Source organism: Microcaecilia unicolor, chromosome 3 (genome assembly GCF_901765095.1).
Source record: "Microcaecilia unicolor chromosome 3, aMicUni1.1, whole genome shotgun sequence".
Classification (NCBI taxonomy): Eukaryota; Metazoa; Chordata; class Amphibia; order Gymnophiona; family Siphonopidae; genus Microcaecilia; species Microcaecilia unicolor.
The window spans coordinates 6,251,205-6,275,693 of NC_044033.1; the positions used below are offsets into that span (position 1 = coordinate 6,251,205).

Genomic DNA, 24,489 nt, shown 5'->3' on the forward strand with positions numbered 1-24,489 from the left:
CCAATTCCGAAGAATGTGTCAGAAAAACATTGACTGGTCTCAAATTACAGACCAGTAGCGTCAATTGCATTTTTAGTAAAATTGATGGAGGGAATAGTATCAAAACAACTTTCAGATTACCTAGATTCTCATAATATTTTCCATGGATCACAGTCTGGTTTTAGAACAAATTTTAGTATAGAAACGATGCTGGGAACCTTAATTTCACAAATTAAGCTTTGATTGGCAAGAGGAATACAGGTAGTTTTAGTTCAGTTTAGCATCAGTTTTTGATTTAGTGAATCAGGAGATTTTACTTAATCGCTCAGAAGAGACTGGTTTAGGGTTTTTTTTATTTTTAAGTTTCCAGATCATATAAAGGGAAGATGAAGGGAGTTTTCTCAGAGTCACAGAAACCAGTATGCAGAGTTCTCCCTTATCACCAATATTATTTAATGTATTTCTTTCTAGTTCGAGCAATAATTTGGGAGTGCAGAACTTTATGTATGCATATAACTCAGGTTATCCCTGTTCAAAACACTATGAAAGAATTATTTTTACAAGTGGAAGAAAGTATGATAGCTATGGAAACTTGCACCAGTTGAAATTCAACCTAGGTAAAACTAAGTTCTTTATAGCTCATCCAACGAACCAGCTACCGGTAAGTCAGGATTTAATAATGAAAGGAGTCAAGTTTTCCATTAGCAGCATCTATGCAAATTTTAGGAGTCACGCTGGATGCTATGCTATCATTTGAGCCCCATATGACGTTTTTAGTTTAAAATTTTAAAAAAGATGTCTCGTACTCTTTTGGAGTATGAGACATCTTAGGATGTGAGAAACATGATCCGTTTTAAGATAATAGTGCAATCATTAATAGTCAGTTGGACTATTGTAATCTGTTGTATGCAGGATGCTTGAAGAGTATAAGAAAAAAATTACAGATATTAGAGAATGTAGTACTGCGTTTGATATACTCTACTAGTAAATTTGAAAGAGAGAATTTGATTGAGGGACATTGGTTACCAGTGCATGCTCATGTTATTTTTAAAGTATGCACCATGGTATTTAAGATTTTATATAGTCAAGCTTTGCAGTACAGGATTTCTTTGATATCTTTACTATCTCCTAATAGGACGTCCATATTCAGAGACCCAATTAAATTGTTTTTCATCAATCAAAGGGGCTAAATATAAACTTATTTTTGAGCTTAATCTTCCTTTTGTAGCTGCTAAGATGTAGAATGAACTTCCTTTAGGTATTAGATTAGGGAAAGGGAAATGGGACTTGATATACCGTCTTTCTGAGGTTTTTGCAACTACATTCAAAGCGGTTTCCATATATTCAGGTACTTATTTTGTAACAGGGACAATGGAGGTTTAAGTGACTTGCCCAGAGTCACAAGGAGCTGCAGTGAGAATCGAACCCAGTTCCCCAGAATCAAAGTCCACTGCACTAACTACTAGGCTACTCCTCCACTTCATTCCACCAATAAGAGCCAACCTCATCACTGATGTCACAATGGCTTGATTGCCCGATACTTGGCTCACTTCTGATATTGTGATGTCATAAGGGAAAAGGGAAATGGGACTTGATATACTGCCTTTCTGAGGTTTTTGCAACTACATTCAAAGTGGTTTACATATATTCAGGTACTTATTTTGGACCAGGAGCAATGGAGGGTTAAGTGACTTGCCCAGAGTCACAAGGAGCTGCAGTGGGAATCCTACTCAGCTCCCCAGGATCAAAGTCCGCTGCACTAACCACTAGGCTACTCCTCCACTAGCAACATTCCATGTAGAAGCCTGCAGGACGTCAGACTCATAGAAACGGAAGCCTGCGTGGCCGCGTTGCTGATCTGCAAGGGCAGGCTTCTACATGGAATGTTGCTAGTGAAATAGCAACATTAACATTCCATCTAGAATGTCTAATAGTAGCAACATTCCATGTAGAATCTCAACTAGGGAAAGGGAACTGGGACTTGATATACCGCCTTTCTGATGTCTTTGTAACTACATTCAAAGCGGTTTCCATATATTCAGGTACTTATTTTGTACCAGGGGCAATGGAGGGTTAAGTGACTTTCCCAGAGTCACAAGGAGCTGCAGTGAGAATCGAGCCCATTTCCCCAGGATCAAAGTCCGCTACACTAACCACTACTACTACTGTTGGCAGATAAAGACCTGCACAGTCCATCCAGTCTGCCCAACATGGTGGCCAGAGTTGAATCTGTCACTCTGCACAGGCTCCACTGCTTCATGATTAAACACTAGTATACTTAGAGACTTATTTTCAAAGCACAGAGACTTTCAAAGTTACATAGATTATGCTGTAACGTATGTCTGTGTGCTTTAAAAATGAGTACCTTAATCTCTTTCTCTCTCTCTCTCTCTCTCTGCCAGTTCTGGGGTACAGACTGTAGAAGTGTTGATTGGTTGAATGCAAAGTCCTCTGATAGAAGATTGTAAGAGGCTCTGGATGTTGTTGTGCAATGCAATTTCTATTTTATCAAATTAAGGAAAAAAAGCTGATAAAGTATTGTGTTTGTATTTACAGTGTGGTTGTTTTATATTTTGTATGTATTTTTACTTTCTGTTTGATACTTTGGTGCCAGTGATTGGTTTAGAATTTACATTTTGTTTAACCTATTTTTGTTGCATGTAATTTTCTTATGAACTCTATTTTTATCTTTATTGCCCACTTTGAACTTTATGGAAGAGCAGATTAAAAATCCCATTTTTACTGGACCAATATTTCTAGGCAAGATTTCATTGCATATTAATAAAATCCAGCAACATAATCCTTGGTGAAATTACATACCTTTTTTACTTTTACTTCCCCCCCCCCCCTTTTCAGAGCTTTGTTGTGCCCTGTCAGTTATATATACATGTGTTTTGTGCGTAACAAGTTCTTTCCAGTATTGGTATCTACTCTGGGTTTATTAGAAATTCTCTCTTTTAGTGAAGCAGTTTACCATGTTTACCATGTTCTCTTCTGTACAGAGCCTATTCAGCTCTGTGGAGGGGGACTTCTGAAATGACCTTGGTATATTTGTGTATAAGTATGTGAGAGATTTTAACTATAATTGCTCACTTAGGAATGAATTGGAGCACAGAGTACATTTCCAGTTGGTGTCAGTGGATAGATATAGTTTCTATATATGAACTCATTATTAGCACAAAGGTCATAGAAATCTATCTTTAGTAAACAGAGCAACAGAACCAGGAGCTGTTTTGGAAAGAGTGAGGTCTGGGTGGACTACACCAGTTCTGCATCACTAGAAGTAGTGTTATGGTTTGGAGTTTGTTTTGTGTCTGCTTGCAGCTGTCTGTCTGCAAGTCACAAAAAATACAGATCGTATTTTTTGTAAATAAATCTCAAAACCAAGTTACTCAAGAGTCAGCCCATGAATTCTCTGTAACATTCAGCTGTTCTTGGCTGAATCTTCCTGTGCTGAGTCATTGATGAGTATGAGCTTTGTATGACAGAGGCTTTTACAGTACCTTTTAAAAGCTCTGATCATGTGCTCAACCCTGGCTAATAATGGCTGGGATGTGGTTAGACGCATTAACGTCGCAGCAACTATAAGCTCAAAATCCTGAACAGTGGAGGCTGATCTATTTAGCCCCTTATTGCTATCATGGCAGTGCTCCGGTGAGTGCGTCGCGTTATAACTGAGGATTGTCCTCATTGTGGTGATATATTATAGTTTTTATGTTTGAAGAGTTACGTATTTTGGAAATTTCATAATGGTTGGTGGCAAAGAGAAGTTGGCGCGAGGATAGAGCTTGAATAGAGCATAAAGCTGCATTTTATGTAAAACCACAGGATGTGCATCTCTGCCGTTGCTATTAATTTGAGTGACCTTCGCCCAAGCTCCCCAGTCTCCTTTTTGGTGCTACTCGCACCAGTGAATGGAAATTAATACTCTAATTATTTCTTTTCCCATGTTCCAATTACAAGTTTTTATGCCTCAGAGGTGACATTATTCATGTGATTACAGAATGTGTATTAAAGCCCATTAGAATTTCATCTGAATAAAACTTCTGTAGAAATCCAAATTAGGTATGCTTCCCGATACAAATAAGTTGTGTGTGTTCTACTCCTGCCACAATTCTGCGCCAAAAATTTCAAAATTCTGCATACAAAATTTGCAAATTATGTAAAATTGGTAAGAGAGGCCTGTTTCGTAGAGAAATGAAACGGACGCTAGCAAGGTTCCATGCCCCCCTCCCTACCTCCCTCTCTGTCCTCTGAGTTCCAGCCCCCCTCCCCTCCGAGTTCCATGCCCCCCTTCATCCCTCCCTCCCTCTGTCTCCTCCGAGTTTCAGGCACCCCTCCCCTTCGAGTTCCAGGACCCCCCCGCCTCTCCCTCGAGTTCCAGGACTCCCTCCCCTTCCAGTTCCAGGACACCTCTCCCCTCCGAGTTCCACGCCCCCGCGCCTCCCTCCCTCTCTCTGTCTCCCCTCCGAGTGCAAGCATGATCTGTCCTCCGGCAGCCCCTTGCCTTCCAGCGTGCCGGCTGTAATTTAAAAATTGTTACCTTGGGGTCCGGCGTCCACGGTGAAGGCAAGCGGCGCTTCAGCCTGCCTTCCCATCTGTCTCAGCTCTGCCTCTAGTCCTGCCCTCATTTCCTGTTTCCGGAAGGGTGGGACCAGAGGCAGAGCTGAGACAGATGGGAAGGCAGGCTGAAGCGCCGCTCGCCTTCACTGCGGACACCAGACCCCGAGGTAAGAATTTTTAAATTACAGCTGGCACGCAGGAAGGTGAGGGGCTGCCGTAGGACAGGTCGAGCTTGCAGTCGGAAGGGAGACAGAGAGAGGGAGGGAAGCGCGGGGGCGTGGATCTCGGAGCGGGGGGGGGGGTTGTGGAACTCGGAGGGAGGGGGGCTGCAACTCAAAGGGGAGGTGGGCCTGTAACTCAGATGGGAGGGAGGGAGGTAGGGGGCATGGAACTCAGAGGGAGGAGGGCGATTGTGTACTCAACTCAAACGTTCTGTGGCTGACTGGTGCTGGCTTCCCTTCCCTCTCACTTCTCATTGGTCCATCCCTCTGACGTCATCACCAGGGTGGACCAATGGGAAGTGTGTTACGAACCCAGGCATCTAGAAGGAGGTGCAAATTATTATATAGGATTCTGCACACAATTTGCAAATTCTACAAATTTATTTGTCATAATTTAACCAATGTTACAGCTCCTTCCCTGTAAACAGATACCATCTGTATTTTTCCCAGCACCCATAACATCCATATTTTTGAGCCCCCCCCTCCCTGAACCTAAACATAACATCACCTTCTTACAGCCCTCCTTCCACCCACACATAGCAGCCACCCAGCCCTCCCTCGCTCTCCACCCACTCACACTTAGCATTCAAATTGTTTACAGCCTTCCTTCCCTCCCTCCCCCCACCCACCCACATATAGTATCTACCTTTTTCACAACCTCCCTCTCGCACACATTGTCCCACACAGGATCAGTAAAACTGGTCTTTTTATTATAGTTGCATAATATGGCTCACTGCAATAGGAGGGATGACTGGGAAAGAAGTCTCTGTCCTTCCAAGTCTCCCCTGAAATTTGGCAACCCAAATGCTTACATATGTATTTACCGACGTGGGTCCTGCCTATGTTTCGAGGGATTGTGTGATTTTGTGCATGCTCAATTATGTGCAAAATTCTGCAGGCACATAATCATGCAATTCACCAGGGTCCTACCAATGTGGACAAGTGTAAAGTAAAGCATTAAAAGGAAAAATAACCCATGTCCATACAGTGCTGAGTTCAATGAGGTTACAGCAAAGGGAAGTATAATGTAGATAGGCAGATGCTGGGGAAGAGGAGAAGGTGATATGGGGGAGAGGCAGGGCAATGGATACTGGGCAGGAGGGAGATACAAGGGACACTGTGATGCAGAAGAGCGGGGACAAAGTTGGACAGAGACCAAGGATTGGCAGATTAAGACTAGCTGGGTATCGGGAGTTAGGGACTCAGGGCCCTCTTCAAACTAGGATTAGCAGAGATGAGTGAACAAAGCCACCAGGTAAGTAAAACATTAAATACCTTTTTTCTTTATTATTTAACATTATTTTATTGTGTATTTTTGTTGGGCACTCTGAAATGGGATATTCCCAACCTTTTTCTCTATTTCCCAATAATTTCTCATATTCTATTTCCCTTTTTTTAACCACTGCTGCACAGCGGGCTGAGGATTTCATCATACTATTCAGAAAGACTACAAAGAACTTTACTAGGTGGTTAACGCCCAGAACTGGAGCAGGATCATTCTTATGTGCATCACTTTGCAATAGCCCACATTTAAATTTCAATCACCATTTAGATACTGAATTCCTCAGTCTTGCAATATCCCCCACTTCCTCACTACACACTCTTTCTAGTGTCTCTAAATATTGTCTCATCTACAAATTCGATCACTTTTCTCACTGCTTCTGAATCTCTGATGAATGTTAAACACTGGTCCCAGTACCTTTGCAAGGTAATAAGGATTTTACACCAGGTACCAACTCTTGGGCACTGAAAGTGTGGGCAGAAAGGGGCATACCCTATCTTTATAAAGTGCTGGATGAGACAGATGCTTTGTGTGATGAATTTCATTTGTGTCCCTCTGATGTTTATTCATACCTTCAGTTAAACCATTATGTAAATTCACTGGATCCTATGCATTTGAAATCCTAAGATTCAGGAAACTTTGCCTTCTGTACTCTGTTTAGACTCAGCTAAAAGTGCAATTTTCTTACCATCACAAATACTAACTTTTTGAGATAAATTATGACCTATTAGCACAAACCTAGTCGGAGGAATTGCATCATGATGTATATGGGGATCATCTTAAGGGAACCTTCCCCAGGGCCTAGAGTTGACCTGCATGCAGTCTGCGCGTAAAGAGCCAGTGCGGTCCTTCTTCCTGTACTATGTGGCTCTCTCAATGCATGCACACAAGGTCCTTCCTAGATAAAAAAAAACACCCTGAACATTGCAGTGAGCAGAAGAACATTAATACACCTATTAGAAAACAAAACAGGCTGAGGGCTCTTTTACAAAATTTGCAGTGAAGCCCATAAGAATTGAATGGGCTTCATCACATTTGCTGCACGGGAATCAGTACCACTGCTTTGTAAAAGGAGTCCTGAATTAGTACAGATCAGTCCTACACAGACACTTGATGCTAAGAGAATACCCGGCCTTTTCCACACATGAGCAGAGGTAGCCCCTCATGAATTATAGAATAAGTAACATCCCTGCACCCACACGCCATCCACCTTTTTTTTTAACATCCCCCCCCAATACGTCATCCATCATTTTTTACAGGCCCTGGGCCTCTCCTTTTTTACAGCCCCCCCCCCCAACCTCACCCCAACCCCACTCCACTCATCGGATGGGCTTGGCTAGCTGGCTGGGTGGCCTCAGGATACCCCCCCCCCCTTTTTTTTTTTTTTACAGAGCTCCCCTCCCTCCTTAAAAAAGCTCCTCTGTTTTACAGTCCTCCTCACCAGTTGGGCATGGCTGGTTGGCTTCTTTGGGACAGGAAGGAAGCCCACTCCTTCTCATTACTGCTACTCTCCGCAATACCACCATGTATACAAAATGGCCACCCAGACTTCAAGCAGCAGCCCGATGTCAGGGAGAGGGGAGGAAAAAAAACAGCCATCAAGGTCTAAAAACCTTTATTTCATGCTACTTAAAATTCAATTGTTCAAAACCTTTCACTGCAGCACTAGATTGTCATATATTATCTAGCTCAACTTATCATACACTACTAAGCCCAACTTTACATTGTTTTACTACTGTTTTATTAAAGTTCTATTAACTTTGTATTTCAAATTACTATGTAAGCCGCATTGAGCCTGCATTATGTGGGAAAGCGCGGGGTAGAAATGTAATAATAATTATATCGAATCACGATTTTGGGTGCAGGTTCTTGATGCCAGTCAGATGCTAGTGTGTATATGCGTGTGTATTTTTATTGTTGTGCAGAGGTGAGTGGTGAACAGAGTGTAGTGGCTTGAGATGTTTGCTCCCTAAAGTATTCGGAATGATATTAAAATGCCTATACAAGCTTCTAAGAATCTTTGATATACTGTTCTATTTAATATATTGTATGAAAATTACAGTAATTGCTTTTGCATAATTTTCAATTTAATTGCACCTAATTTCCCGGATGTGTAATTGGTTCTGTTAGTATAGGAATTTCTGATGCAATTATTTCATGGCTTTCCCTTCCATGAACTCATTTGACACTAGAAACTGATCAGATTTCGGTTTCGGGTTTGGTGCCGAAACTTGCCTGAAATTAATGTTTAGCTTTGTTTCTGTTTGGCCGAAAATATATATGCATTTTTGGTGAAACCAAAAGTGTGCTGCACAGCCCCCCCCCCCCCCCCCCCCCGATCCGAAAGAGCCCCCTTCCTGAACTTACTGTTTTGTTGGTGGCTAGTGGGGAAAGGAGCAATCCCCACTTGTTTCCATGCTGGGTCCAATCTCAAAATGCCTGACTGCTGCTGGAGGTCCTGAAAGCCATTTTGATGCAGGAGATGGCATGTGCAGGAGCGCGTGGGGATCACTCTGGCCCCCACTAGCCACCAGTGGCATGGTAGGCCCAGGAGGGGGGCTGATGCCAACAAATGGGTCCAGGAGTGGGGTGGGGGGAATCTTTCTGGTAGACGGGGGGAGGGGATTGAGTAGGTGCTATTCAGGTACTGGTTCTAAACTGAGCGGACACTACTACTTGTTTTGCAAAAATGCTCCAATGTTCTCTCAAAGCTCCTTGTGTATTTTTGTGCATTTTGCTTTTCTTTCTTTGTTTTTCTGGTGATGGAGAAATAGAGCTACAGCTTTTGTTGAAATGCATTCTTTATGTAATAATAAAAAAAATATAATAATAATAAAAAAATCACTGCAATAACCGAATGCGTTCTCTTGAGAAGCCTCATGTGTAAATGTTCCTCTATCACTCTATGCAGATCTGCTATAATATTCTTTTCCTGTGCCTGCGGGAGCTGTTTGAGTTCCGTTTCATGCAGACAGATCCCAACTGGTCCAATTTCTTCTATGATCCAGAACTGCACAAGGTAAAATCATTTATCAGGGTTGTGTTTTATTTATTGATTTTTGGCCTACTAACTTTCTTTTGCTCTCTTGGACTTCCAGCTCAATCCAAACTGGCTTTTATTGAGCTGCGATTCTATAAGCCTTTATTCACAATTATGTACTTTAGTAACTCTTTCCTTCTCTTCCATCTAGCCCAGTCATCAACTGCTCTTGATTAGGGTTCATGGATTGTGACTCCTCTTAGATATGTATCTAGAATATGGCCACTAAGGGTGCCTGGTTTCAGGTGTCCCAATGCAGCCCAAGGAGCGGATATTCTATAACCACATCTTTATTATAGAATAACTAGCTGTTAAGCCCGTTAAAACTGGCGAGTTATTGGTATGTTTTATTTTGATGTGTAACTCTCTCCCTCCCTCCCAGCTCCAAGGCCCCATTCCCTCCCCCCTCCCCCTCCTCTCCCAGCTGCAAGGCCCCCCGCATTCCTTCCTTCCCTGCCAGCTCCAAGGCCCTCTGTCCCTCCCTCCCAGTTCCAAGGCCCCCCTCCTCCCAGATCCAAGGCCTCCCTCCGCCCCTCCCTCCCAGTTCCAAGGGCCCCCCTCCGTCCCTTCCTCCCAGCCAGCTCCAAGGCCCCCCTCTGTCCATCTCTCCCAGCTCCAACTCCCCCCTCCTTCTGACCTCCCATATCCAGCATCCTCCCTGCTTCCCTTCGAGCTCCAAAGCTCCCTCCCCTCCCAGCTCCAAGGCCCACCCTCTTCCCAGCCAGCTCCAAGGCTCCCCTCCGTCCATCCCTCCCAGCTCAAAGGCCCCCCTCCTTCTGAGACCTCCCATGTCTAGCATTTCTCCTGCCCTCCCCCCCCAAGGTCGCCGCTACCGCTACCCCCCCCCCGGGGTCACTGCCGCCCCCCCCCCCCCCCCCCCCCCCCACCCGGGCTGGGCCCTGTCTTCTCCATTGAACTTACAGCGCCGAAACTGCAGCAGGCAGATCAGCTCCCATCGGCCTTCCTTCCCTGCCTGTGTCCCGCCTGATGGGAGCTGATCTGCCTGCTTTGGTTTCGGCGCTGTAAGTTCAATGGAGAAGAGAGGGCCCAGCGGCAACCTTGGGGGGGGGGGGGGGGGGGGAGCGGTAGCGACCTTGGAGGTTCCCTCAGCGCAGTTTCCCTCTTTGTTCCGTCATCACGTTTTGACGCGGGGGCGGGACAGAGAGGGAAGTCTCTACTGCACATTTGCAGGTGAGTCGGTCACTTGCATTTCTATGTTTGATAGCATAAACCTGAGTTGACGATTCTATATTAAGCCGTGATCATTTATGCCTGTTCAAACATTTGCGACTCAAAATAATATTTTAAAAACCTACAAACAAAATTCAGTTCTATTTATTAAAAAAAATAATAATAAAATCTAGTCCTTATAAATTGGGGATAGCTGAATCATAAAAATGGAGAAAAAAGAAACAGTCCTCAACCAGGCATAGCATGTCGCAGAACCTACTCTCATCCACATACCAGAATCTGAGAAGTTGGAAACTAAATCTTTCTCTGTAAGAATTTCTGTAACTGCAAAGATCCAAAGAAAACTTACTGATTCCATTGATAGCCTATCAGACACTTGGACAGAAAACACAGAAATAACGAAGCACCGGTGGCAAGCGCACGCAAGTTTACCTGCAAAAAAGACCATCTCCTAAGCTGATGTGTGCCATGCAACATCAGGAAATACTTGAATTTTCTGACCACAAAATATAACATCTTTTTTCTTAAAGTAAGATCTTGAAATAAGCAATTTATAAAATTTGAACAAAAAAGAGTGGCCCTCATGGTTGCCTCATCTTGAGATGTCTCAAAAACAAACAAAAAAAACCCCCAGTAAAGTCAAGACTATTAGGAGAGGCAAGCTGATCCAACTCTTTCCTCTGTTCCTGAGATAGTAATGTTAGAAATTGGACGCCTCTCCTATTCTGTAACACTAGCCATAGACCTGGCGTAAGTACAGGCACCCGAATGTGACAGGGGCACATGTAACTGGGAGCCCCTCCTATGCTCCACCCATGTGTATGTCCTCCTGCAAATAAACACTATGTAATTCAGATGTGTCATTAGAGAATAGCACTTTGACATTCATTTACGTGTGCCTAGATTATAGAATTGCAACTTATAATAACCTTTAGAGAGTCCTAGCTCCTCCACATTGGGAATACCAAGGATGTTCTTCAAGTATTTTCTCAATTGTATAATTTGGAAAAGTCATTATCACAGGAAAATTAAGAGAGCAGAATTTTTTTTAACTCACAAACTTTAAGAAGAAGCACAAACATAGCAAAGTGAACAGCCAACAACAAATAACATAGTAACATAGTAAATGACGGCAGGTAAAGAAAGGCCTGTACGGTCCATCCAGTCTGTCCAACAAGATAAACTCATTTTACATGAGTTAATGGACAGGCATGCATGTTTTCTTCAATGCACCTACCCTGTCCTGCTGCCAAAACAACCCCATACAATGCACACCACAACCCCCCTCACCCACCCCAGTAGGAGAAAACCCCCATTCAGAAGAACAGATAAGGATCCCTCAGTCATGTGCAGAATTGTCTCCAGCGCTTAAATTTCCTCCATTTTCTGTCAAAATTACCCAACATTATATTTAATCGCTGTCATCCTGTACATATTATAACCAAGTGTCCAACTTCTCCATAACCCATTACCAGGCCGCTGTGACAGGCTGCTTCCAAGTCGACATTAATATCAATCTTGAAGCAGTGAATGTCAAGTGGCACAAAACAGCCTCACTCATCCAGGGCAGAATCCTGTTGATGAAGAAGTGCAGTCTTCCAAGAAGCCAAAACCTATCACCCCAGAATTTGAGAAAGCATAGAAAAGATATAAACCCAAAATTCCTGAATCCTATTATACTCCCACCACATATGCAAAACCTGCTCCTCCCCCACCCCCTCCAACACTGCTTATCTCTTCCCCTCTTCAACTTAGCCAAGAGAACGGGAGTGTAGTACTATCTCAACAGGTCTTTGTAACCATTTTCCACAATAAGGGTGGCTATAGCCAGGGAGTTATTCTGCTGCCAGATATGCCTGCTACTCAACAGCTGACAGTTGCCCCCCTAGATCTTTCTCCCAAGCCCTCATATAAGCCAAAGATTCCCCACCCCTGAGGTTGAGACCCTTATGAATTCCCTTCTATAACTTGGGCCCCATCATCTGTTCGAAAATAGTTTTACCCTGTAGGGCCTCCTGCAAAAGACCTGAGCTTTGAATGTAATGCTTGATTTCTAAGTAAGGGGATACATCATGGGAGCACAATCCATATTTATCCCAAAGTTCTGCAAATGATCTGACACCTCCTCCCCCCCAACAAGTTCACAGAACTGCCCAAATTTCTCATTAAACCGCAAGGGAGTGAACCATACATATTTTCCTCTCCCCTCCAATAAACAGCCCTGAATTGCCTTTCACACCTTGCATGGTGGTTCCAATATATGGGTTACCGCCCCAAACATCAGCTCTCCCTGGGACCCAAGGCAAGTGCAGTAAAGGCATATCCTCCTCCCACGCCTATTCCAGCTCCACCCACTGTTTACAATCCTGAGCCTGCCATTTGATCACGGCTCGCAATTGGTCCGCTTGATAGCACTTCAGCAAATAGGATACCGCCAAATCCCCCTCCATCTTCCCAAGGCACATAACCCGATTCCTCCCTCTAGAGTGGTGCCCAGCCCAAATAAAATGAAAAATCCGCTGCTGTAATTTCAGCAAAACAGTTTCCTCTACCCAAATGGGAAGAGTATGAAATAAAAACAAGAGCTGCAGGAGAATCTTCATTTTTACTACAGCAATACATCCTAAATCCTCCAATTGGAGTATTATTAAGATCAAATAAACTAGTACCAGGTTCACCCAAATAAATACCCAGGTATCTCAGGGAAGAGCGAACCCACGGAAAGAAATGCCACAAAACATTCACACTGTCCCCTAGCAAATTCACATTCAAAATTTCTGATTTTACCACATTTGCTTGAAAGCCCAAAACCCGCCCATATGCATTTAACTCCACCACCACCACCACAACCTCCAAAAACTCTCCAAGGTTAGTCAGTGTAAACAGATCATCTACAAACAAACACAACTTACGATCCCTACTGCGCACTTCAAGCCTTGTAATCTGGGTCTACTTACGGACCCTTTGGGCAAAGGGCTCAACCTCCAGGGTGAAGAAAATAGGTGACAAGGGACACCCCTGATGCTTCCCCTAGAAAAGTTGAAACGTATCTGAGTAAGTCCCATTCACCTTAATACATGCCAGTGGACTATTGTAAAGCATTCTGATCCACTCTTGCATACAAGGGCCCAATCTAATTTTCTCCAAAATCCAGAACATGAAAGCCCAAGAGACCTGATCAAAGGCTGCTTCCGCGTCAACCCGACAGGAGAGCTGTCTCCTGTCATGTCTGCCTAGTCCTGTCTGATTAACCACCCAACTAATATTATCCCTCACCCTCTCACCCGCCGCCCCACAATAAAGCCTGATTGATCTGCGTGTATCAACCTTGGGATCCAGCTCATCATCATATCTACTAATATCCGAGTGAAAATCTTGGTATCAACTCCTAAGAGGGAATTGGATGACAAGAGGCACACAAATGGGTCCTTCCCTTCCTTTAGTAATATTGTCACTCCCGCCAGACGCATATACTAGGGAAGTTGACTCCTCTCCCCCAAGGAGTTAAAACAGATGTAATGGAGTGGGGAGAAGTAACTCCTAAAAAGATCTGTAAAACTTTACAGTAAACCTGACTTCATAGACCGGAGTACCTGGCGATCCTCAGTTAAGGTAATGGGCCTACTGACGAGCCTTAATTAAGGTAATAGGCCTATCCAATATTAAAGCATCCAGTCCTCAATCCTGCCTAGGGACACAGAATCCAGATAAGTATCAACAGCATCAAGGTCCCCACTCCCCTCAGCGGCATACAGAGTCTTATAATGCTCAACAAAACACTACCTGATCTTCCCATGCCTCTGAGCCTCCTCACTTGCCACTTTTCTAATAGGTAAGATATTATTCTGCACTCTCCTCATTTTCAAGTGACTAGCCTTATTGCTAAATTCAAAATATCGCTGTTTCAGCATTTGCAAATTAAACCACAAACATTGAAGCTCATAATCCCTCAAGCACCGACAAGGTACCTGCAACGCCCACACATCTCCATCCCTCAGGTGGTGCTTGTGCATCACCTCTAGCCTACATATCAACCAAAGTAGCCTTGCCACCTCCTCCTGTTGCCACTTCTTAAGAAAAGCAGCCAATGAAATAATCTGACCTCACAGAGTGGGCTTTACTATACCGCTTCAGGTGAATCTTCTCCCCCAGCATTGAACAAGAAATACTCCTCTATAGATTGACACAACTTTTGCACAATAGCTGGATCATCCAGGAGACTATTGTTGAAACTCCAAATTTTTCCCCTGAAATCCCTGAAAGTGGATACAAATCCATATAGTCAGTCACATGATGAATTTCAGAGTTTGAGTGAAGAAATATTTTCGCCAATTTGTTTTAAATTGACTACTTTTGTAGTTTCATTGCGTGCCCCCCTCCCTAGTCCTAGTATTTTTAGAAAGAGTAAACAAGTGATTCACGTCCACCCATTCCATACCACTCATTATTTTATAGACCTCTATCATATCTCCCCTCAGCCATCTGTTTTCCAAGCTGAAGAGCTCGAGCCACTTCAGCCTTTCCTCATAGGGAAGTCGTTCTATCCCCTTTATCATTTTCATCAACCTTTTCTAATTCCACTATATCTTTTTTGAGATATGGGATCTTGAGGGACTTATTACTCTCCTAATCCCTTAATAAGGTTCAAAGCAGGGTAACAAAAGATGTAAACAATTCTGTTGTTGAAACCAGGAGTACTCCAGCTCGGTGTTTCTTTTTTTCTTAGATACCTTTGTAAATATGGTGTTAGGTATCAGTCTATAAAATATGTCTTCTTTGAGCCTTCTCACCTTTCTGGTTTCCTGGTAGCAAAATGTATTGTGGGAAACCAAGGTGGTGGTCCCACAATTTATCTCTTCATGAAAGAATGTCTGCATTTCCGTGTGTGTTTCAGATGTAACTTGCTTATTCAAATATGGTTTTCTTCTGTACCTCTTGTCTGTAGTCTTGGATCCATTGTTGTAGACTTAAGTGATATTTCTTTTGAAATGGAAGATGAACCTTGTGTTCAGGAGCAGGGTCGCTGATGGTGGTGGTGGCAAGTTTCCCCGGGCCCGGCCTCCAGAGGGGGGCCTGGTGCCAGCAAGGCTTCTGGAGGCAGGCAGAAGGTTCTGCTCCCTTAGTCTGTCTCTCTTCTGCTCCTGTGTGTCGGGACCCAGGTGATTGTGTTAACATGATAACCTGTGTCCCAGCACACAGGAGCAGGAGAGTGACAGACCAAAGAAAGAGCAGACGCAGGAAGGTGGCTGAGTGGGGGAGACGGTGGGGGCGGCAGTGGCAGCAGAGGGGGCTGCAACGGTGGGGGACAGCAGCGGCCCTGCCCCAGGCCCAGCTTTGTCTCTCAGCGGCTCTGTTCAGGAGTTACCTGCTTGTGTGCCTAATTAACTTTTGCTTGATGCTGGAGAAAGCAGAGTTATTTACCTATAAGAGATGTTTTCTATAAAGAGCAGAATTAATTAAGCACACGTTCCTGCTCATATCCCTTAAAATTGATTCTAAGCTTTAACCTGTTTAGGAAACAGCTGCAAGTGAGCATAACATAGTAACATAGTAGATGACGGCAGAAAAAGACCTGCACGGTCCATCCAGTCTGCCCAAGAAGATAAATTCATATGTGCTACTTTTTTTATTTGTACTGTCCTCTTCAGTGCACAGACCGTATAAGTCTGGCCAGCCCTATCCCCGCCTCCCAACCACCAGCTCTGGCACAGACCGTATAAGTCTGCCCATAATGAGAACTTTACTGCTCTGGGAGAGTTGTTCCAGTCTGGTTCTTTTGGATAATGTAACCTTCTTAAGTGATTAAAAATACTATCTATGGAGAACCCTTGTTAGAAATAAGCAACTTTCCTTTACTTCCCATCTTTTACTAGGGGATTTGTGGTTGAAAGCTGTGTCACATTTAGTTCTGCATCTTCACCTTCATGACGTGTTTTTGATTTTTGGCCCTGAATGGATATGTCCTATTGAGCTTGTAATGGGGAACAGGAAAGTTGTGTAGGGCATGACTACTGACACAACCTTTTTGAAAATGCTTATGCTGCTGAGCAAGGAAGGGGTGCATAGAGGGGGGGAAGAGGGACGGGTGGTAAGTTTGGGGAGGAAGGGGAGAGGATAGGGGTTTGAGAATAGGAGGAACGGGGCACCTATTGTGTTATATTATCAGCAAGTGTGTATTCAGCTTTGTGTGTGGAAAATAGTTAGAGCTGTTCTAACACTGGATTTTTTTTTCCTGTTCCTAGGTTGCCCTGTTGGATTTTGGAGCCACTAGAGGTTTTGATGAGCAGTTCACAGATGTTTACATTGAGGTGAGTGTTGCTGTGTGTACTAAGCCTCAGTCCACATGACTAACTTTCACTTTTCACCTTTTCTTGGAGGTTTCATTTTAACTATGTGAGAGGCAGTTCTGTAAACTGGGTTCTTCAGTTATGCCCTGTTGAGAATATTAACATTCACAGTATACAGCCTTGTGATACTATTTTTAGAATAATCTTAGAAGACCTCAGTTAGCAGAGTCATGGAGCACTATGTAGTTTAAGCCACTTCACTCCTCCAATCCTCATTGGTCTCCGTGGCATATATTATTTTATTTTATTTGTTTGTTTTTAATTCTTTTTCTGTTTTAACTGTTGGTATTCTCTATAAATTTTTATTAATACTCTTAAATTACTAATTTAAGAGTATTAATAAAACTTTATAGAGAATTCCAACAGTAATGTACACAACTCTAATTCCTACACTTAATCTACATAGACAGTCATGCTCCCTGTAGGGTAATGGTGCATTCAGATTGAATTGACAATTTAATCATGTTCTCTGTAGTGTGGTATATTCATGTTCTTTGTAAAATGATGGTATAATCGTATTCTTTGTATAACTGAAATTTTTAAAACGTTGATTCCTTGTTGTACTCCTCTTAGACATGACAGTTGAGCGGAGTATAAATGCCAAATTAAATTAAAACAACACAGTAGAACATTTATATAACAGAAATGACACAATGTCAGAACACCTTAGTAAGCAGCACAGTAGAATATTCATATTTCATAAAATACAATGTGAGCACAATACAATGAATTATGAAAGTTTTTTTTGTCTGTACTTTTGCTTTAAGTAACTCAGAATACCGAGGTCTGAGGTGCTATTTTGTAGAAATCGAGTGTTTGCATCAAAAAGACAAATGTAACTTCTGCTGGGATAGGATTAATCTTGCTCCTTATTAAAAGGTTTTTGGCCCTACTCAAGATTAATCAAGCTTTTGGGGTTGACATAGGATTACTATCATTCTTGGAGGAGATATCCTCCTCATCCTTTATTGGCAAAGGATCAATCCCAGTCTTTCTCTTCAAACAAATAAATAAATAAATCGTCCTCTCCCAGCACCTTTTCCTGCTGGCATGGAATTTAATCCTCTCTTGAAGTGATAAATATCTTCCTTTTTGTATATTTATTACTAGGTGATCAAGGCAGCAGCTGACAAGGACAGAGATCGACTATTGAAAAAGTCTGTTGAAATGAAATTCTTGACTGGTTACGAAAGCAAGGTATAAAACTTGTCCTCTGCAATCTTCTGTTGGTAGCACATGCTCTCTGTTGGTAACGTATGCAGGTCTGTTGTCTCTTAGCCAATGTGCAACCTCCAGCTACTTAACACATTGTCTAGTCTGGGAACATACGGTCCAGGGCCATCTTGTGCTCAGGAATGTCTCTCATTGGTCAGCTTGTGTACACAAACCAGGACTCTTAGCCACCAACTTCAAGAAAGTGCTAACAAAACAGTTCACACCAGTATAATGTGGCAAATATATAATTTATGTGTATAGAGTACCCTCAGATATAAACCACTATAACTGCAGTCAATAATGCTGCTAAAAAGTGGCATAGCACTTCTTTCATTAGGTAACTCTAACAATTTTTTGGGGAGAGCAACATATGCTCATTTTTTTATGCGTCCCGATCACCACAGTGCTATAAAATCACTTGTTACTTTTAAAATAGTATATACTAGGTGAAAACTGTGCACTTATCTTTTAAGTTCTTGCCTCCCAGGCAGAACTATCTTGCCTTGCTGAAACATTTATCAGTTGCCTTCCCCTGGAACTGCCCGACTCCGCGGGGTTTCAATTATTTTCCTCAGGGACAAGGGTTAAGGCTGCATAGATCTTATCTTCCTCCTTCTTTGTTGCTTCTTTTCTTTGTTCAAGCAATCCACAAAACAAGGCAGCATTTCTGAGCCTTTTTGAAGTCTGCTAGACTTATTGGTTTTGTAATTTGAACGCTGAATTTGAGGCAGCCCCAGTTTTATAACTCTACATACTGGAAGTACAGAAGCACACATGCAACTGAGTCATTACTACCAATGCATGAGCCTGACCTGTGTATCTAAACAGCAGTATCTCTTTCCCAGCCCCTGTTATACTCCCAAGAATAGAAGCCTCAACTGAGGTCATCTAATGATAGCAAGTAACACAACTAGTGGGTCAGCCATTCTAATATCTCTAAATCAAAACATACTCCTTTATCATTCGGGAACACTCCTTGTATGTTCAGAGTTGTCTGATTACTGATAATTGTATTTTGTAAAGATAAGAGCAGCAGATATTTCCAGGGGACAACTGTAAGAAAATTAATTCTGTTCATGTGGGATTGTTCATGTTGGGTTACAGGACTTGTGTTCTGTTTGCTGCATTGGAATGTCAACTACAGTCTATTGCACATTCCCCTCCCCATCCATAGGATCAGAGTGTAACAGTAGCCTACTAGTTAGAGTAGCAGGCTGAAAACCAGCAAAGCCAGATTACAAATCCTTCCTCACCCACTGATGTTCATTGTGACTTTAGGTAAGTCACTTCACCCATAATTGCCTCAGGTACAACTTAGATTGTGAAGCCATCTGTGTAGAGACCTACCTGTTGTACCTGATGGAAACTCACCTTGAACTCAGGTATGGAAAGGTGGACACTTGAATCTAAAATCAGTACCAAGAGGAGGAGTGGCCTAGTGGTTAGGGTGGTGGACTTTGGTCCTGGGGAACTGAGGAGCTGAGTTCGATTCTCACTTCAGGCACAGGCAGCTCCTTGTGACTCTGGGCAAGTCACTTAACCCTCCATTGCCCCATGTAAGCCGCATTGAGCCTGCCATGAGTGGGAAAGCGCAGGGTACAAATGAAACAAAAATAAAATAGATACTATTGGAGATTCTACCTGGAATGTTGCTACTATTGGAGATTCTACATGGAATGTTGCTATTCCACTAGCAACATTCCATGTAGAAGGCTGCGCAGGCTTCTGTTTCTGTGAGTCTGACGTCCTGCACGTGCAGGACGTCAGACTCACAGAAGCAGAAGCCTGCGCGGCCACATTGGTGATCTGCAAGGGCCGACTTCTACATGGAATGTTGCTAGTGGAATAGCAACATTCCATGTAGAATCTCAAATAGTAGCAACAGTGGACGAGTGGCCTAGTGGTTAGGGTGGTGGACTTTGATCCTGGAGAACTGAGGAACTGAGTTTGATTCCCACTGCAGGCACAGGCAGCTCCTTGTGACTCTGGGCAAGTCACTTAACCCTCTATTGCCCCATGTAAGCTGCATTGAGCCTGCAATGAGTGGGAAAGCGCGGGGTTCAAATGTAACAAAAATAAAAAAAAATAAAATAAAAGAGAGACTATTCAGGCAGACCTACCCTGTTCACTGTCTTTCCATAATACAGGGTAGCAGATTATACTTGTTTGTGTGTTATTGCAATTAAAGATTCCTCAGTACATATTTCATTGTTTTTTTTAAGTGTTATTGCTTTTCCTCTACCACTTCCAATGGGAGGCTGTTTATACATTCTCCAGCCGTCCTGTGTTAGGCCCTCAGCTTCTCCAGTGATGCTTTAGTAGCTAGAAAGTGCCCTACAAAGAGGGCAAGCGATTGATCCATGTCTGGTTTTCATCACTGGCAAAATGTTTTAACATAGTAAATGTTGGCAGATCAAGACCTGCATGGTCCATCTAGTCTACCTAATAATAGGTGGCCAGAGTTACTTTTTTGGTTTGTTTGTTTTTTTTTTTTTTTATTTATTTATTTATTTTTATTATTTTTGTTACATTTGTACCCCGCGCTTTCCCACTCATGGCAGGCTCAGTGCGGCAGGCAATGGAGGGTTAAGTAACTTGCCCAGAGTCACAAGGAGCTGCCTGTGCCGGGAATCAAACTCAGTTCCTCAGTTCCCCAGGACCAAAGTCCACCACCCTAACCACTAGGCCATAGATTTGTTTTCCTGCATTTCTGTTCTTCTGTTGTATGAACTTTTCTAAATCCAATTAAAAAAAATAAAAGCACTTATTAAATTTGTTTTCCCCCAGACAATGGAGAATGCTCACTTGGAAGCTGTCTTAATCCTGGGAGAGGCTTTTGCCTCTGATGAGCCATTTAATTTTGGTAGTCAGAGCACCACAGAGCGGATCCATGGCTTAATCCCTGTAATGCTGAAGCACAGACTTATTCCCCCACCAGAGGAGACGTATTCACTGCACCGGAAGATGGGTGGCTCCTTCCTCATCTGCTCCAAGCTGAAGGCACAGATTCCCTGCAAGAATATGTTCCAGGAGAGTTACAGCAAATACTGGCGAGGAAGAGAGGACAAACGGAAGTAGCAGTGAAACGTCCACCCCTGCCCTTTAAAGTCTGGTCACTACTGAAGAGCAATACAGTCCAAATTGTGTTTCAGAAGCTCATGACTAGAACCTGATGCACACGGATGTTCTAGAAGCTAAATGTTTTTAATCACAGGTTTCCTTATTCTTATACAGCTGTGGGTTTAAAACCTCTGCTATGTTCTTCATGATTATGTATATATTTCGTTTTTTTTTCAACACCCATCCACACATACATTGCAACAAAAAGGCCACTGCTGTTTTTCTTGTCATATTCAGAGCACACCAGGTCAACTGTCTGTCTGCAGATTGTACGGAGTCTTTGTTTAGAGTCAGGCCTAATCTGCAGTGAGTGTGTGTGTGGGGGGGTGCATCTAGGCAGAGGGACAGTTGTAGAGGGGGTAAAAGGTACGTGAAAGCAGTGGAGAGCCACAGGAGATGCGGGAAGGGTTTTATAGTAGTAAGAAGGGAGAGATTGGAACAGGGTGTGACTAGCAAAGTCAGGCAAGAGGAGGAAGAGGAGTGATGGAAGGAAGTAAGTAAGTAGGGAGGAAGACTACTACTACTACTACTAATAGTACTACTAATAGACTAATAGTAGAGGAGTAAGAGGTCAACAAATAGGGAAGGAAGAGTTAAAGGTTTGAAAGCAGATGAGGAGGGATATGATATGGGGAGTGTAGTGACAACAGCTGATGCCTATTTCAACAATATCGAATTACATAAAAAGTATTTGCCTTCTCTCCTTTGCTAAGATGGGTTATAAATGGCTTTCATACTGTGAAAATGAAATCAGCTAGAAAGTTAAGTTAATCAGAATCTTTAATAATTCTAATAACAATAAGCTATAAATGAATATGAAGTGACCTATTTTTCTAAAATAAATTGCCGCTCCTCACTTGTGCTGAAGCTGGAGAAATGCCTCTGAATTTTACTTTTTTTTTTTTTTTTTTAGTATTAGCATTTGTATGATGTAAATAGAGATTTTATGTGGGCTTTGCCTTTTTTTTTTCTTGTATCCTTCTGGCTTTCAGTGCTAGTGAAGCAAAAAAAGCTTTAATTCATACTGCAAACAGTGCCAAAAATAGATGGAGGGGCGGGGACCATCAGGCTATCCTCTTCTATCATGACAATTTGAATGTATAAAATTCTGTGTGGACTGGACTGAGAGTCTTTGTCCCCACTGCCATGACCTGTGCAGAGGGGTTCTATGTGTTAATTTGGTGCAGAATGAATCCTCTCTGTACAGACAGTGTTTTTAAGTGCAAATATCCTCTCTTGATATTCTCTGTGTGAAGAGAGGGTGAGGGATATGGAAATGAGTCACTTTCTCATTATTTCTCAATCTTTCACCAGCATTGTGTCTGCTATAGGGAAGATTAAATTAGGTTATGACCAACTCCAGTCCTCCAGGGCCGGCTTTCATGGTTAACAAAAGGTACCCTACAAATTTACCTGGCTGTTAACCAAGTGCATGCATTTATATACCATGAATATTAGGATTACCCAGTATCCAGACCTGTCTGTGGCCTTTGAGGCTTGGAGTTAGCAATTCCTGCTCTACCGGAACTGTCCTATTGGGCTGTTCTTCCCAAGGGCATTTCAAGCTTTTAGACTGAAGTGAATAATGCAGAAATGGACATGTCTTTAGACCAGGCGCACAGTGTTTTAAGCAGTTTGTCATGTGCAAATTAAATGTATTTTGGTAGGTTTATTATTCTTTTTTTGTACAATCATTGTAACTGTATGATTATTGATTTCAATAAAAAAGAGAAAAAATATTATGCTAAGTGCTGCAGCCTACTGCTTTTGTTCACATTCTCCCTTTACCAGCTGTTTGAGAAAGATCACCTTACTAGTCTAGGATACCAACTCTGCCCAAACTTAAATATTAGAGTAACAGCAGTGTACATTTCACTGAGGGGATGTGAGCACAGACAAGCATTTTAGGCAGGGCCGTGCCAATGCGGTAAGCGGGGTAAGCAAGGTAGGGGGGCGCCTGCCTTCGAGGGGCGCTGCTGCCCTGCTGTCCCTGCCTTCCGCTCACTTGCAAAATCTTGTACCTGATGTTGCGATTCTCCTATCTCCCCTGCCCTCCTTTTCATGGCAAACTGGAAGTGAAAGCAACGCAGCAGTATTCACTGAGGCAGGCAGGCTCTTCAAGTTATTTGAGAGAATTTCAACCAGATTGCTATATATGCTTTGGTTTGGGGATAACTCCTCACTCAGGGTGAGCTTCAGAGCTTGAACAGCATTCAAATTAAAGAGAACCTGAAATTTTAAAAGTGCTAAAAATAAGTTTTAAAAGTAATTGCATTAAATCTAATTGCAGAATTCAGGTGCTGGGAGTCTGTACTTGGTTGTCATATGCTCAGATTTGTTTAAATCATATGCAAATTAGTCTGTTTTTGGGAGATTCTCGTTTGCATATTTATGAATAACAAATGATGTAAATGTTTACAGCCTTAATGTTAGGTCATGGCTCTGATCAAAAGTGTGAAGTTTGATCCAAAAACGAAGGGTTTATCTAGTGTTTTTGACTAAAAATTCCCATTACAGTGTCTGTATGTTAATCTGCATTCAAATAGAGCTCTCTGATTGGATGATCAGCTTCTGTTAGAAACCTGCCAGGAAGGGAACAGAGTGAGACAGCAACTGACCGTCGGTTTGGCCAAGAGAGACATGCAGCTGTGAGTTCCTGTGTGTGTTGACTGAAATTATAAAAGAGTGCCTGATTATGTGGTAAATGAGAAAATATGAATGAAAAGAGGTTGGTGGAGATTGAAGTTTCTCTAGTGAGAAAAGGATCTGAATATTTCAGGATTACTTGAAGTTTATGAAGAATAGAAAAGGGTGAATTTGTTTGAGTGTTTAAATCCTATAAGCTATATAAAGGCTAGGTAGATCTGAAATAAATATTTGATCTGAGATAGTTGATCAGAGACAAATGTTTGATCTGAATTATATCCTTTGGTGCAAAGGAGATTAGAAAAATAATCTTTGGAAACTAAGAGGACTTTGCTCGCATTTTGAATTAGCATTCCTATTTTGAGTTGGAAATCTTTGAAGTGTTATGAAAATACATTTTGCTTTAATGAAATTGCTAAACTTTAGAGTCACAGACTTATCAATGAGGGATACATACAGTGCTATTTTTTCCTGAGGTCCGGCTTACTTGCCTGCTCCCTTCTGTTCCTGCTCTGCTAGATGGGGGGGGGGGGGATGCCAACTGATAGTCTGCAGGGGGGCACCAGAGACCCTAGGCATGGCCCTGATTTTAGGGTGAATATTTTCAGTTATAGAACAAGCAGTAGCTAGTATTTAGGTGTATTTTTATTTAGTGTATCATGATCTGTGCTGGACTACGTCATATGCAGTTGAACCATGAGTCTAAAGTCCTGGGGTATAAACTGGCACCATGGACTCTTTCAGTCTCCCATTTGAAAGCTTTTCTTTGCTCTGAATACCCGACATATGCTTAAATATACTATATGGTTAGATAAGACCACTAGATCCATCTGGTCTGCTGAATTCCATTTCTGCTGCACCACTGTGAAACTCAGTGGGTCTTTG

At 42.5% G+C, this 24,489-nt stretch overlaps 1 protein-coding gene across 2 annotated transcripts in view; it reads left to right on the forward strand.

Moving 5' to 3' along the window:
* COQ8A (coenzyme Q8A) overlaps positions 1–22,700 on the forward strand; it is a 224,570-nt gene extending 201,870 nt beyond the window's left edge. For both annotated transcript variants that reach the window (XM_030195735.1, XM_030195736.1), the window contains exons 12-15: positions 8,957–9,064; positions 16,519–16,584; positions 17,734–17,820; positions 20,626–22,700. In XM_030195735.1, the coding sequence (XP_030051595.1) occupies positions 8,957–9,064; positions 16,519–16,584; positions 17,734–17,820; positions 20,626–20,916 (552 nt within the window). In that variant the 3' untranslated portion in view covers positions 20,917–22,700. The remainder of the gene's footprint in view (positions 1–8,956; positions 9,065–16,518; positions 16,585–17,733; positions 17,821–20,625) is intronic.
* The last annotated feature ends 1,789 nt before the right edge of the window (positions 22,701–24,489 follow it).